General features: G+C 38.2%; 1 protein-coding gene across 5 annotated transcripts in view; it reads left to right on the top strand.

Annotated features, from left to right (window-relative positions):
• CFAP52 (cilia and flagella associated protein 52) overlaps positions 1-12,378 on the top strand; it is a 66,342-nt gene that overhangs the window by 39,371 nt on the left and 14,593 nt on the right. For all 5 annotated transcript variants that reach the window (XM_055256009.2, XM_055256011.2, XM_055256015.2 and 2 more), the window contains one exon: positions 2,838-3,008. In XM_055256009.2, the coding sequence (XP_055111984.2) occupies positions 2,838-3,008 (171 nt within the window). The remainder of the gene's footprint in view (positions 1-2,837; positions 3,009-12,378) is intronic.

Genomic DNA, 12,378 nt, shown 5'->3' with positions numbered 1-12,378 from the left:
GCCAGGTGCAGTGGCTCACGCCTGCAATCCCAGCACTTTGGGAGGTCGAGGCAAGTGGATCACTTGAGCCCAGGAATTCCAGACCAGCCTGGGCAACACACTGCAATCTCATCTCTACAAAAAATAAAAAAAATTAGACAGATGTGGTGGCACACACCTGTAGTCCTGGCTACTCAGGAGGCTGAAGGGGGAGGATCGATTGAAGTTGATCAATCGGCCTCAAGGTTGAGGCTGGAGTGAGCCATGATCACGGCACTGCACTCAGCCTGGGTGACAGAGGGAGACCTTGTCTAAATTTTTTTTATTATAAAGAAGCAGTGTATACACTGCCATTTTAAATTCAATGGTCAAGGTAGGGCTTAGTGAGAATCGTTTGGACCAATTTCATGCCTGTATGAAAGGGAATGAGGGAGGGAGGATACTTTAGAACAACATTGGAAGCCTTCCAGGTTATTATACATGCTCAAGTTTGAAAGCCACAGCCCCAGAGAATGCTGAGAGCAGCATTTCATTGGGAGCCTGGTGCCTGGACAACCTCATGGAATAGACACTTATAAAACCTGGAATCTGATTTCTGGAGACACAGAGAGAGAGAGAGGAGAGAGAGAGAGAGAGAGAGAGAGAGAGATCCTTTCTTAATTTACAACCGAACCTGAATCCTAATACAAGTGAGATGGGGAAGAGGAATGATGAGAAGCTTAACCTTAAGATAGCAAAAACCAGGAAAGGAAAGAAATAGCATCCAAGTATTATCAATAATGCAAGATGCAAGAAATAAAATCAAGTAAAAAAAACTATATTGGGTTGTCTCTGGATGTATGAAGTGAATATAGAAAATTAACCCTCTAATTTTTTAACCCCTCATTTTTAATGTGCATATGATCCTATTATGATGAAGATAAACTCCAAGTAATTATTACAAGGTTTGTGCTATCACTGTTTCCAAAATAACCCTGTGTGACAGTGCAGACTTAAATCAGATACAGTGATTTCCACCTCCTGAGCTTTTTGTAGATTGAAAAGGCAGCTCACATGAGAAGTCATGGAGACTAGAAAGGGAAGATGTATGATCAAAACGGACAGCTCCAGTGCCAAGATCTGTCCTTTCCCCATTTTTTTTTTTTTTTTTGAGATGGAGTCTCACTCTGTCACCCAGGCTGGAGTGCAGTGGCGCAATCTCAGCTCACTGCAACCTCTGCCTCCCGGGTTCAAGAGATTCTCCTGCCTCAGCCTCCCGAGTAGCTGGGATTACAGGTGCCTGCCACCATGCCCAGCTAATTTTTTTTGTATTTTCAGTAGAGATGGGGTTTCACCATGTTGGCCAGGCTGGTCTCAAACTCCTGACCTCAGGTGATCCACCCGCCTTGGCCTCCCAAAGTGCTAGGATTACAGGTCTGAGCCACTGTGACTAGCCTGTTCTTCCCCTTTTATCCCTAGGCTTCATTTTGTCTTCCAAAGGTCCCAGATGCCAATAGCCAGTATTTCTTGGTTGTCATCTGTGGCCTAGTGTACCTTACCTTCACTGCAAACTCTATAAAGGAGAAATTATTCTGTAGTTGAGTAAACTGAGGCCAGAGGCTTCTGACAACTTGTCCAGAGTCACAGACCTCTAGTTAGTGCAGGAACTGAGATTTAACTTGTCATCTGCCTTTCTTCATAAACTGTTCTGTGTCCCACCAATAAACCTCTAAAACATTGTATTGCCCATGCTGGCTTCTTGCACAAGAACCTGCTTTGGATTATTCATTGTCCAAACTAAACTAGTTACAGAGAGAGGCTATATCTTAGGGCCTCATTCATGTATATACTTTTTTTTTTTTAAGTTCATACTCATTATAAAGGGAAGAGGGAGAAATCTGAAATGCAGAAGAGGAAAAGCCAACTCCTAAAGGTTCTGGCAAAGACAACCCCTAGTTTTTCTTTTTTTTCTTTTTGAGACAGAGTCTCACTCTGTTATGCAAGATGGAGGGCAGGGATAAGATTGTGACTCACTGCAGCCTCCAACTCCTGGGCTCAAGTGACTCCCAAGTAGCTGGGACTATAGGTGTGCACCACCACACCTGGCTAATTTATTTTATTTTATTTTTTAATTTTAGAGACAGGGTCTTGCCATGTTGCCCAGGCTAGTCTCAAACTCCTGGCCTCAAGTGGTCCTCCTTGCCTAGGCCGTCCAAAGTGGTGGAATTACAGGCATGAACCACTGTACAAGCTCTGAAATGATTTTACTTATAAATAAAATTTTGTATTCTAATTTTTTACTTAATGCAAGCATCATAAACATTTTCAGTATTATGATGTAATCTTTTTATTATGGTAACATATATACATACTACATAATCTTTTAAATGTTTTGTGGGCAAATAGTCGATGAAGCTGATGTTCCATAGATCATTTAACTATTACATTACAACTGGATATGTAGGTTGTTTCCAACCTTTTACTCTTTCAGATAGGGTTATCATAGCATCCTTTGACGTAAAGCATCTTCCCCCTGATTTTAAGATTATTTTCCAGAAGTGGAATTAATAAATGGGTTAGTTGCTGTGGTCATTTGTACCCATATGCCTGCCTGGAATATTCCCTCTACCCAAATCCTGCCTGCGTTGCACAATCCATGTCAAAACGTTATCTCACTGAAGAATCTTCCCTGACTACTTTAACCTATGCTGACCTATGCCCACCAACTTGTGAGTAACTCCTGCCTTTTCAACTGTGTCACTTCTGTGAGGGCATTCCGAAATTATGTGCCTGATTGGTATCCTCTGCCATGCTTCAGATGATTGATAACTACTTACTGGCTGAGTGAATCTACTTTACTTTTGTGCTTCTCCCTAAAGGAAGATTCAGTTACAAGGCGGCATCACTTCTATCACACTTCGAGGAGAAGGACACCAGTTTTTCGTAGGAACAGAAGAATCGCACATTTATCGTGTCAGCTTCACGGATTTCAAAGAGACTCTCATAGTGACTTGTCACTTTGATGCTGTCGAGGATATTGTCTTTCCATTGTGAGTAGAAGAAAAAAAGAAGAATGTGGAAATTTGATGCGGTATGCAAGGGCGTTCAATTTTATGAATGCATTTGCAATATCAGTGAACATAGTTACGATTTTTTCTCCTTACATTTTTCTAATGTGGTGAATTATTTTAAGAGACTTTGCATTGTCTTCGCCATGCAATTATATTAGCTTTCCAATTCAAATTTGAGTTTCTTTAGAATACTGACTTTTCTAATAAACCCCTCCTGGAAAGGGTAAGTATCTGACAAAACCTTTCTGTTTTCCTAATGCCATCTGGAAAAAACTTAGTACAGACAGTCCCTGACTTATGATTTTTTTATTTTATGATGGTGTAAAAGCAAAATGTATTCAGTAGAAACTATACTTCAAGTACCCATACAACTATTTTGTTTTTCTCTTTCAGTATAGTATTCAATAAATTACATGAGATATTCAACACTTTATCATAAAATAGGATTTGTGTTAGATGATTTTGCCCAGCTACAGGCTAGTGGATGTGTTCTGGATATGTTTAAGGTAGGCTGAGCTAAGTTAGGATGTTCAGCAGGTTAGGTGTATTAAATGCATTTTCAACTTAGGATATTTTCAATTACATTGGGTTTATCAGGCATATAGTCCCATCGTAAGACAAGAAGTATGTGTGGTACCTGTTTTCAAACTTCTTTCCTGTCATTTGTTTGTACCTCTTGAGGTCTTCTAGATTTGGCAGGCTTCATGGTGGTGGGCATTACGAGGGCTTCTGGATCTAGCTGCTGTATTTCTTGGTAAATCTCACCTTGCACAAGTAAAACAAATAACTACCAGCAGTTTTGATATCAAAAGGAGCTTCAGTCGGATGTTCTGGTATTTGATTTTGTAACACATTTTGTCTTTGGTGAGATTCATTTCATGAAGTTGGTCAGTTTTTGCTCTGAACTTCCTCAGTACTTAGCTTGAGTTTACAATACTCAACTTTCAGCAAGACTTATATTCAGATCTCAGTTTTTGTTTTGTTTTGTTTTTTGTTTTTTTGGGGTTTTGTTTGTTTGTTTTTGAGGCAGAGTCTTGCTCTGTCACCCAGGCTGGAGTGCAGTAGTGGGATTTCGACTCACTGCAACCTCCGCCTCCCGGAATCAAGCGATTCTCCTGTCTCAGCCTCCTGAGTAGCTAGGATTACAGGCATGCGCCACCACGCCTGGCTAATTTTTTATATTTTTGGTAGAAATGGGGTTTCACCTTGTTGGCCAGGCTGATCTTGAACTCCTGATTTCAAGTGATCCACCCGCCTCGGCCTCCCAAAGTGCTGGGATTACAGGCATGAGACACCGCGCCCGGCCTCAGACCTCAGTTTTTGAGATCATGAGCTGTATGTAGTTTTGGTTCCCTGAATCCCTGTGATTAGGTCTTTCCATGTATTTCCAACAGTGAAAATGGCTGGTGCTTTCCCACTAGGTGAATCTTTATTTGCAAGTTGGTCATTTTCTTTTGGTTTCACCTTTTCCCCTCTTTTCTTTTTATAAGCAGTTTAGTACAATTAATCTGTAAAACTGTTTGGCCCTGGTGCTTTTTTTAAGGGTAGATTTTAAACTATCTTTTCAATTGCTTATATAGTTATTGATCTGTTCGGGTTTTGCATCTCTTTCTTTTCCTTTTCCTTTTCTTTTTTTTTCTTTTTCTTTTTCTTTTTTTTTTTTTTTTTTGAGACTGAGTCTCACTCTGTTGCCATGCTGGAGTGCAGTGGCACGATCTCGGCTCACTGCAACCTCCGCCTCCCAGGTTCAAGCAATTCTCCTGCCTCAGCCTCCCGGGTAGCTGGGATTACAGGTGTGCACCATTGTGCCCAGCTAATTTTTATATTTTAGTAGAGATGGGGTTTCACTATGTTGGCCAGGCTGGTTGCGAGCTCCTGACCTCAGGTGATCCACCCGCCTCGGCCTCCCAAAGTGCTGGGATTACAGCCATGAGCCACCATGCCTGGCCTCTCAAAATATTTATCTTGCCATCAATTTAACTTAGTCTGATATTAAGATTAACACATCTTCATTCTTTTAAAATAACATTTACTAATTAGGTATTTTTGCTATAATGTAATAAATGAATTCATTGGAAAACCTAAACTTCATGTACAAAAAAAAAAAAAAGGACTTCTGGGAAAAATTGAATTAAGCCAGGATTTCTCAACCTCCGCACTATTGACATTTTGAGTTAGATAACTTGATATTGTGGATGCTATTCTGTGCGTTAAAGGATGTTTGGCAGCATCCCGGGTCTCTACCCATCAGATGCGAGTAGCAGCTCCTTCCCTGCAATTATGACAACCAAAAACGTCCCAGACCTGCCAAACTTCCCCTGGTGGCAAAATTACCCCTAGCTGAGAATCACTGGGGTTAGGCCAGACCTCTTAAAACTGATGCAATTTTGTAATCAGAGCACAAACCAGTCACAATTTTAATAAACTATTAGCACAGTTAGAAAGGGTTTATTAAATTCCTAATAAGTAAAGAAATACTGCAGTAAATATAGGACTTCACCTTTTAATAAGTGAGGGTGACTTTCTAAAAGGAGTTTTAAGAAGACTTGAGGCTGCTGAGTTGTGGAGATGAACTAAACTAAGAGGAAGAACATAGAATAAATGTATGGTGCTGCATTCTTCCTTTACTTGCTAATTTAGTTGTGTTAATGTTCTTTGTTTTCAGTTGCTATTACTTTATATACCAAAGCATTATTATACTGAGATAAATCATGCATGAACCAATGAAACTTCTGTAATATTCAGTTAAGTTGGTGCAAAAATAATTGCGGTTTTACTATCATTTGCCTTTTTACTAATTGCATATAAGCTAATATTCATTATAGAAATGTGCATTGTAGCAAAAGAGAGTGTATTGTCTTTTTTCAACTCTTTATTTTCAACCTATTAGTGTTTAGTTTTAGGTAAGTCTTAGTCTTTTAATAGAATTTAATTCATTAATACTTATTACTATCTGATAAGTTTATAGATTTTTCTATTTAACGTGTTTACTTTTTTTGTCTTTTCTTGTAGTCATCATGTTTTCTTTGGTTCTGTTTTAACCTTTGCTGCATACAACTTGGAAACTGTCTACTTTATTTGTATTCATTTAGTGGTTACCCTTGAATTTTTTTTTTTCTTTTAGGAGATGAGGTCTTGCTCTGTCACCCAGGCTAGAGCACAGTGATACAATCATAGCTCACTGCAACCTAGAACTCCTGGGGTTAAGCAATCCTCCTGCCTTAACCTCTGGAGTAGCTGGGACTGTGGGCATGCACCACCATGCTCAGCTAATTAAAAAAAAAAAAATTTTTTTTTTTCCAGAAACAGGGCCTCACTATGTTGCCCAAGCTGGTTTCCAACTGCCATCCTCAAGCAATCCTCCTACCTTGGCCTCCCAGAGCACAGGCCTCTCAGATTATAGGCATGAGCCACTGCAGTCAACCTCTAAATTTTTAATATGCATATTTAAATACAGTTTTTCATCAAAGACTACAGTTAACCAATGTTTGTATCCAATCTGCCAAAAAGGCAAGAGTCTCAGCATATTTTTATTTTCACCTTTCCTCCACCATGTCCTATGTTGAAATTATTTGGAAATTCTAGATCTTTGCTTTTATCAGTCTCCCTCTCTCTCTTTCTTTTCTTTTTTTTTTTTCTAAACACATCAGTCCCCTTGGATTCTTTTTTATTTTTATTTTTGGAATTCTCTCAGAAACAATCTATGTGTACAGAAAATTTGGTCTCAGCCAGGTGCAGTGGCTCATGCCTGTAATCACAGCACTTTGAGAGACTGAGGCAGGAGGAAAACTTAAGCCCGGGAGTTTGAGACTAGCTTGGGCAAGATGGTGAGACACTCTCTCCTCATCTTTACAAAACTAAATGGACATGTTGGTGGCACTGCTTCTAGTCCCAGCTACTCGGGAGGCTAAGGTGGGAGGAAGTTTGAGGCTACCATGAGCTACAATCACACCAGTGCATGCCAGCCTGGGTGACAGAGTGAGACCTGTTTCTATTTAAAAAAAAAAAAAAAGAAGAAGAAGAAGATGATGATGAAAAGAAAAAACAAAAAAAGAAAATTTGGTCCCTGCTTACCTGAAAATACATTTGTTTTACCCTCAGACTTGAATAAGTTTGGTGCAGTATAAAAAGAATTTTAATGGAGTTTGTATTGACATATATAACATATATGCAAAATACATAAATCATAAATAAGCACCTCAGTGACTTATCACACCTACATGACTACCACCTTGGTAAAGCAATAGAACATTTTTATCATCCCCCAAACACCCCTTCCAATCACTACCCTCCCCTCCTACTTAATCACTACCTGAACTTCTAGTCTCATAGATTAGTTTTACCTGCTTTTGAACTTTATGTAAATAGAATATTTCAATATGTACTTTGGAGATCTTTTTTCTTCTCTGTGGAAGCTTTTAATGTAGTTAGTGTCATACAGATCTTCTTCTTATTGATTTTTAGTCCACTTGTATTATCAGTTACCGAGAAAAATGTTAAGGTCTCAAGCAATGAATGTAGAGTTCCACCTTTATTTCTCACAGTTTTTGTTTTGCATATCTTAAAGCTCTATTATTAGGTGCTGTTAATTATTTGTTATGTCTTTTTGCTGTATTGACATTTTTATTAAAGTGTTCCTCTTTGTCTCTAGTAATTCTCTTTGATTTGAAGTAACTTTGTATAATTTTAATGTACTCATTACAGCTTTCTTATGCTTACTCTTAGCATGATATATCTTTTTTTAACCCTTTTATTTTTCCATGTGTCTTTATATTTAAAGTACATCTCTTGAAACAGCATATACTTGTTTTTTACTTCTCTATCCATTCTGATAATCTCTGCTTTTATTTGGAATGTTTAATCCATTTACATTTAATATAATCTTTCATATGTTTGTATTAAATCTTTATACAAACTCCATCAAACTCCATCAATGCAATATTATAATTTTTGCTTTAAAGAATCATAAACATTTTCAAGAAATTAAGAGAAGAAAAATTTAAAATGTGTTGTGTGCTTACTTATATATTTGACTATTTCTGATGGTCTTCATTCTTTCTTATATATCTAAATTGCCATCTGTTATCTTTTCTCTCTCTAAAGAACTTTGCTTAGCATTTTTTTTTTTTTTTTAAAGAGACAGGGTTTCACTCTGTTGCCCAGGATGGAGTGAAGTGTCTGTTCACAGGCATGATCATAGTACACTGCAGCCTAAACACCTGGTCTCAAGTGATCCTCCTGCCTCAGCCTCCTGAGTAGCTGGGACTACAGGTGCATGCCATTTTGCCTGGTTCATTTAACACCTTTTTAAAAGTATAAGCCTCTAATGAATAATTATCTAAGTTTTTATTTATCTGGAAACTTTTTTTTAGCCTTTATTTTTGAAGAAAGTTTCACTGGTTACGGAATTCTTGCCCGATTGTTTTCTATTTATTCATTAGTTTGAATACATCATTCCAGACTTTCTAATGAGAAGTCATTCTGTATTCTTATGATTTTCTTCTTTATAATATGTCATTTTTCTGTTTACATTTCAATATTTTTTCTTTGCTTTTGTCTTTCATCAGTTTGACTGTGATTTGTCTTTCTCTTTGTGTTTATCCTTTCTTAGCCTTTGCTAAACTTTTTGAATCTATAAGCTGATATTTTCCACCAAATTGAGAAGTTTTTCAGCCATTGTTCCTTAAGAATTTTCATCTTTTCTCACTTCTGTTCCCCTGAGATTCGAATTATCTGTGTTTAGTAATTTGAGATTTTCCCACAGATCTTTAGGCTGTTCATTTTTCTTCAATTTTTTTATTTTTAAAATTATGTAATCTCTATTAAATCTACCTTCCAGTTTACAGATTTTTTTTACCATCTCCAATCTGTCGTTGAGTCCACCTCGTAAATTTATTTTAGTTATTGTACTTCTTACATATAGAAAAATATATAATTGCTATAACGTATGTAATTATAATATTACATATATAGTTTCTATTTCTCGGTTCAGATTACCTATCTGTTCACTTATTGATATGATAGTTTCCTTTAATATTTTGAATGTATTTTTTAATAGCTCCTTTAAAGTTTTTGTCTGCTAATCTAGTATCTGGGTCTACTTGGAGTCAGTTGCTTCTGACTCTGCCTTTTTTCTGAGTCACATTTTCCTATTTCTTTGCATGTCTGATACTTTTGTTGTTGTTGTTGAAAACTCAGTATTATATAGAATACACTACAGCAACTCTGTTCTCTGAAGATTGTTGGCATGGACTCAAACTGCAAATTTTGCCTCCCCATAGTATACGTCAGCTGTTATTCTCATGACTTCCCACTGCTGCTTTTTTAGCCTGGCCTTGGGTTCTTCTGTGGGCTTGCATTATTTGGCAGTCACCCAAGGGTTTATGCAGAGATGAAGCTCATCCTTTCCATGATTTCCTTTCTTTTAGTGACTTCTCCCTATTTTCCAAATATTCTGTTAACCTCAAGCTCTGACACTTGAAGCCTACGAGGTTCAGCTTCCTGCCATCCAAGCTGAGCTCAGTTGGGGAATGTATTTAGTTAAAAAGGCAAGCAAACAAAAAACAAACAAACAAAAAATCTCTCCAATTGACCCCATGTAGCTGTCTTTAAAAGTAGAATCCTTAAAAAAAAAATCAATTAAAAAAAAAAAAACAGTGGAATCCTCTCTGGCCTCTGCCTGATTGTTCTTTCTCTTGGTATTCCCCCCACACATGTATAATTTAGCTACCCAACAGAGATTTGGGCAGTGTTTACAACCAGAATTTACATCTTATTCTTGTGGTTCTCTTGCCACTAGGTTATTCCCCCTTTAAATTCCAGCTGATTTTCTAGCCCTCAACTCTGATTTCTAGCATTGTTAGCTGGTAAGGCTATGGTTTTTCTGCCACCTTTTTCTCCAGCCACCACAGCTGTGGGAGTTGAAGGCTCCCACATGTGAGAAAGCCACACGCTAACAATTCTCAACCCTTTCCAGTTGCTCTCTTAGAAGAGCAAACTCTTCTTGATTTCTATCTACTTTTAGAGGTTTTTAGTGTTACTAAGATTTTTGTTATTGCTGTTAATTCATCTGGTTTTTCTCATTGTTATTTGTGAGAAAATGTGTGTGAACCAGTTCAGTGCTCCAGCCTTACAAGATGTACTCTCTGCTTATAGTTTTGAGCTCAGTTTTTCTCTACAGGTCTTATCTGGCTGATTTCTATTTATCCATAATGTTTCTGACCTATGCAATGATACTCTTTCCTGCTTTCCTATATTGTTAAGGACAAAATTATGTACATCTATAGCTACATCTATATCTATAAATATCTTCATTTCATGGGATTTTAGGTGGGAGAGAGGGAGCACATGGGCTTGGTACCTCATCGTGATCCAATCAGTTGGGTTCTTTCTGGAACTTAACCTCTCAGACCCTAAACTAAGAACGATCTACCACTTGAATGGTTCAGTTTTGAACTAGGCTTGACTGCCAAGGAAGTGGATAGGCCATCAAGGGTAGAGAGTTTGGAAGAAAGTTCTTTTTTTTTTTGAGATGGAGTTTTGTTCTTGTTGCCCAGGCTGGAGTGCAATGGCACGATCTCAGCTCACTGCAACCTCTGCCTCCTGGGTTCAAGCGATTCTCCTTCCTCAGCCTCCCAAGTAGCTGGGACTACAGGCACATACCACCACACCCCGCTAATTTTTGTATTTTTAGTAGAGACAGGGTTTTGCCATGTTGGCCAGGCTGGTCTCAAACTCCTGACCTCAGGTGATCCACTCACCTTGGCCCTCCCAAGGTGCTGGGATTACAGGCATGAGCCACTGCGCGTGGCCTGGAAATTTCTTTAGGGGCATTCATTTCATGATATTTGATTTTCATGAGTGGTCCATGAGTACACCTCTTTAAGAACTTACTTCCCTCAGAGGAGGAGCTCATTCACCGAAGGCATTATCTAATATAAATATCTCTAATTTTTAAATAAATATTAACATTCTAGTGTTGACTTGATTTATGTTAATCAAGACTGTCTGGCAAGAAGCCCCATCACATCTGCTGTCTCATTCTAGCACTTACTCTTTCTAATTAAGTAGTCCATAATCATAACTGTAACACTAAACCCCAACCCTAAATCTGTGGAAGGGATCCACTTATTTTTTGTTTTAATTCTAAAGTGAGTAGGTCTTAAGAGAAAAGGACTCTTTTTTGAAATGTGTTCATGAAAAAATGTAGACATTGCTTGAGATGTACTGAAATCTAAAAATTAGCTTCAGTCTCCACAGAGACAAGCTAGAAATTTATACTTATAAACCAAATGGTCTTTATTGTACCCCAATATTACTCCTTTTTCTTATTCAAATTGGAATAATCTGTAATCTTTTGACATATTGGTGATTTACATTGTATTTAGAGGTTGCCTTTTTTTTTTTTTGAGCTTGACAGACTAAAGAAGGGTTTTGGGTTATCTGCAAACTTGAATTCTGGCATCATTGTCTTTTTCTTTTTGAAAATTTTAATAAGATTGTCTACTTGGCTGGGCACAGTGGCTCATGGCTATAATCCCAGCACTTTGGGAGGCCGACGCGGGTGGATCACCTGAGGTCAGGAGTTTGAGACTAGCCTGGCCAACATGGTGAAACCCCCTGTCTACTAAAAATACAAAAAATTAGCCAGACATGGTGGCACATACCTGTAATCCCAGCTACTTGGGAGGCTGAGGCAGGAGACTTGCTTGAACACAGGAGGTGGAGTGAGCCGAGATCAGACCATTGCACTCCAGCCCAGGCAACACAGCGAGACTCCATCTCAAAAATAAATAAATAAATAAATAAATATTGTCTACTTTACAGGAAAGGGTTTGTTTATTCTCTTTTAATACAAGTAATCCAAGGGTGTATTTATCTCAAGAAATGTTATAGGTGTCGACTTATCTCCAAACTCAGGTAATATACATTAAATATGTACAGCTTTTTGTTTGTCAATCATACCTCAATAAAGTGGTTTTTATTTTATTTCATTTTATTTTTAGAGGCAAGTTCTCTTGTCTCACTCTGTCATCCAGGCTGGTGTGCAGTGGCACGATCATAGCTCAATGTAGTCTCCAACCCCTGGGCTCAAGAGATCTTCCTTCCTCAGCCTCCTAAGAAGCTAGGACCACAGGCATGCATCACTACACCCAACTAATTTTTATATATTTTTATTTTTTGTGGAGGCAGGGTCTCACTATGTTGCCCAGGCTGGTCTTGAACTCCTGGCCTCAAGTCATGGGATCCTCCTTTCTTGGTCTCCCAAAGTGCTGGGATTACAGGTGTGAGCCACCACATCGGGCCTCAATAAAGTAGTTTTATAGAAAAGACAAATGTTACTTACTAT

This window comes from Symphalangus syndactylus, chromosome 20 (genome assembly GCF_028878055.3).
Source record: "Symphalangus syndactylus isolate Jambi chromosome 20, NHGRI_mSymSyn1-v2.1_pri, whole genome shotgun sequence".
Taxonomy (NCBI): Eukaryota; Metazoa; Chordata; class Mammalia; order Primates; family Hylobatidae; genus Symphalangus; species Symphalangus syndactylus.
The sequence above is the reverse complement of the archived record's forward strand: the minus strand, read 5'-3'. Positions and strand labels throughout refer to the sequence as shown.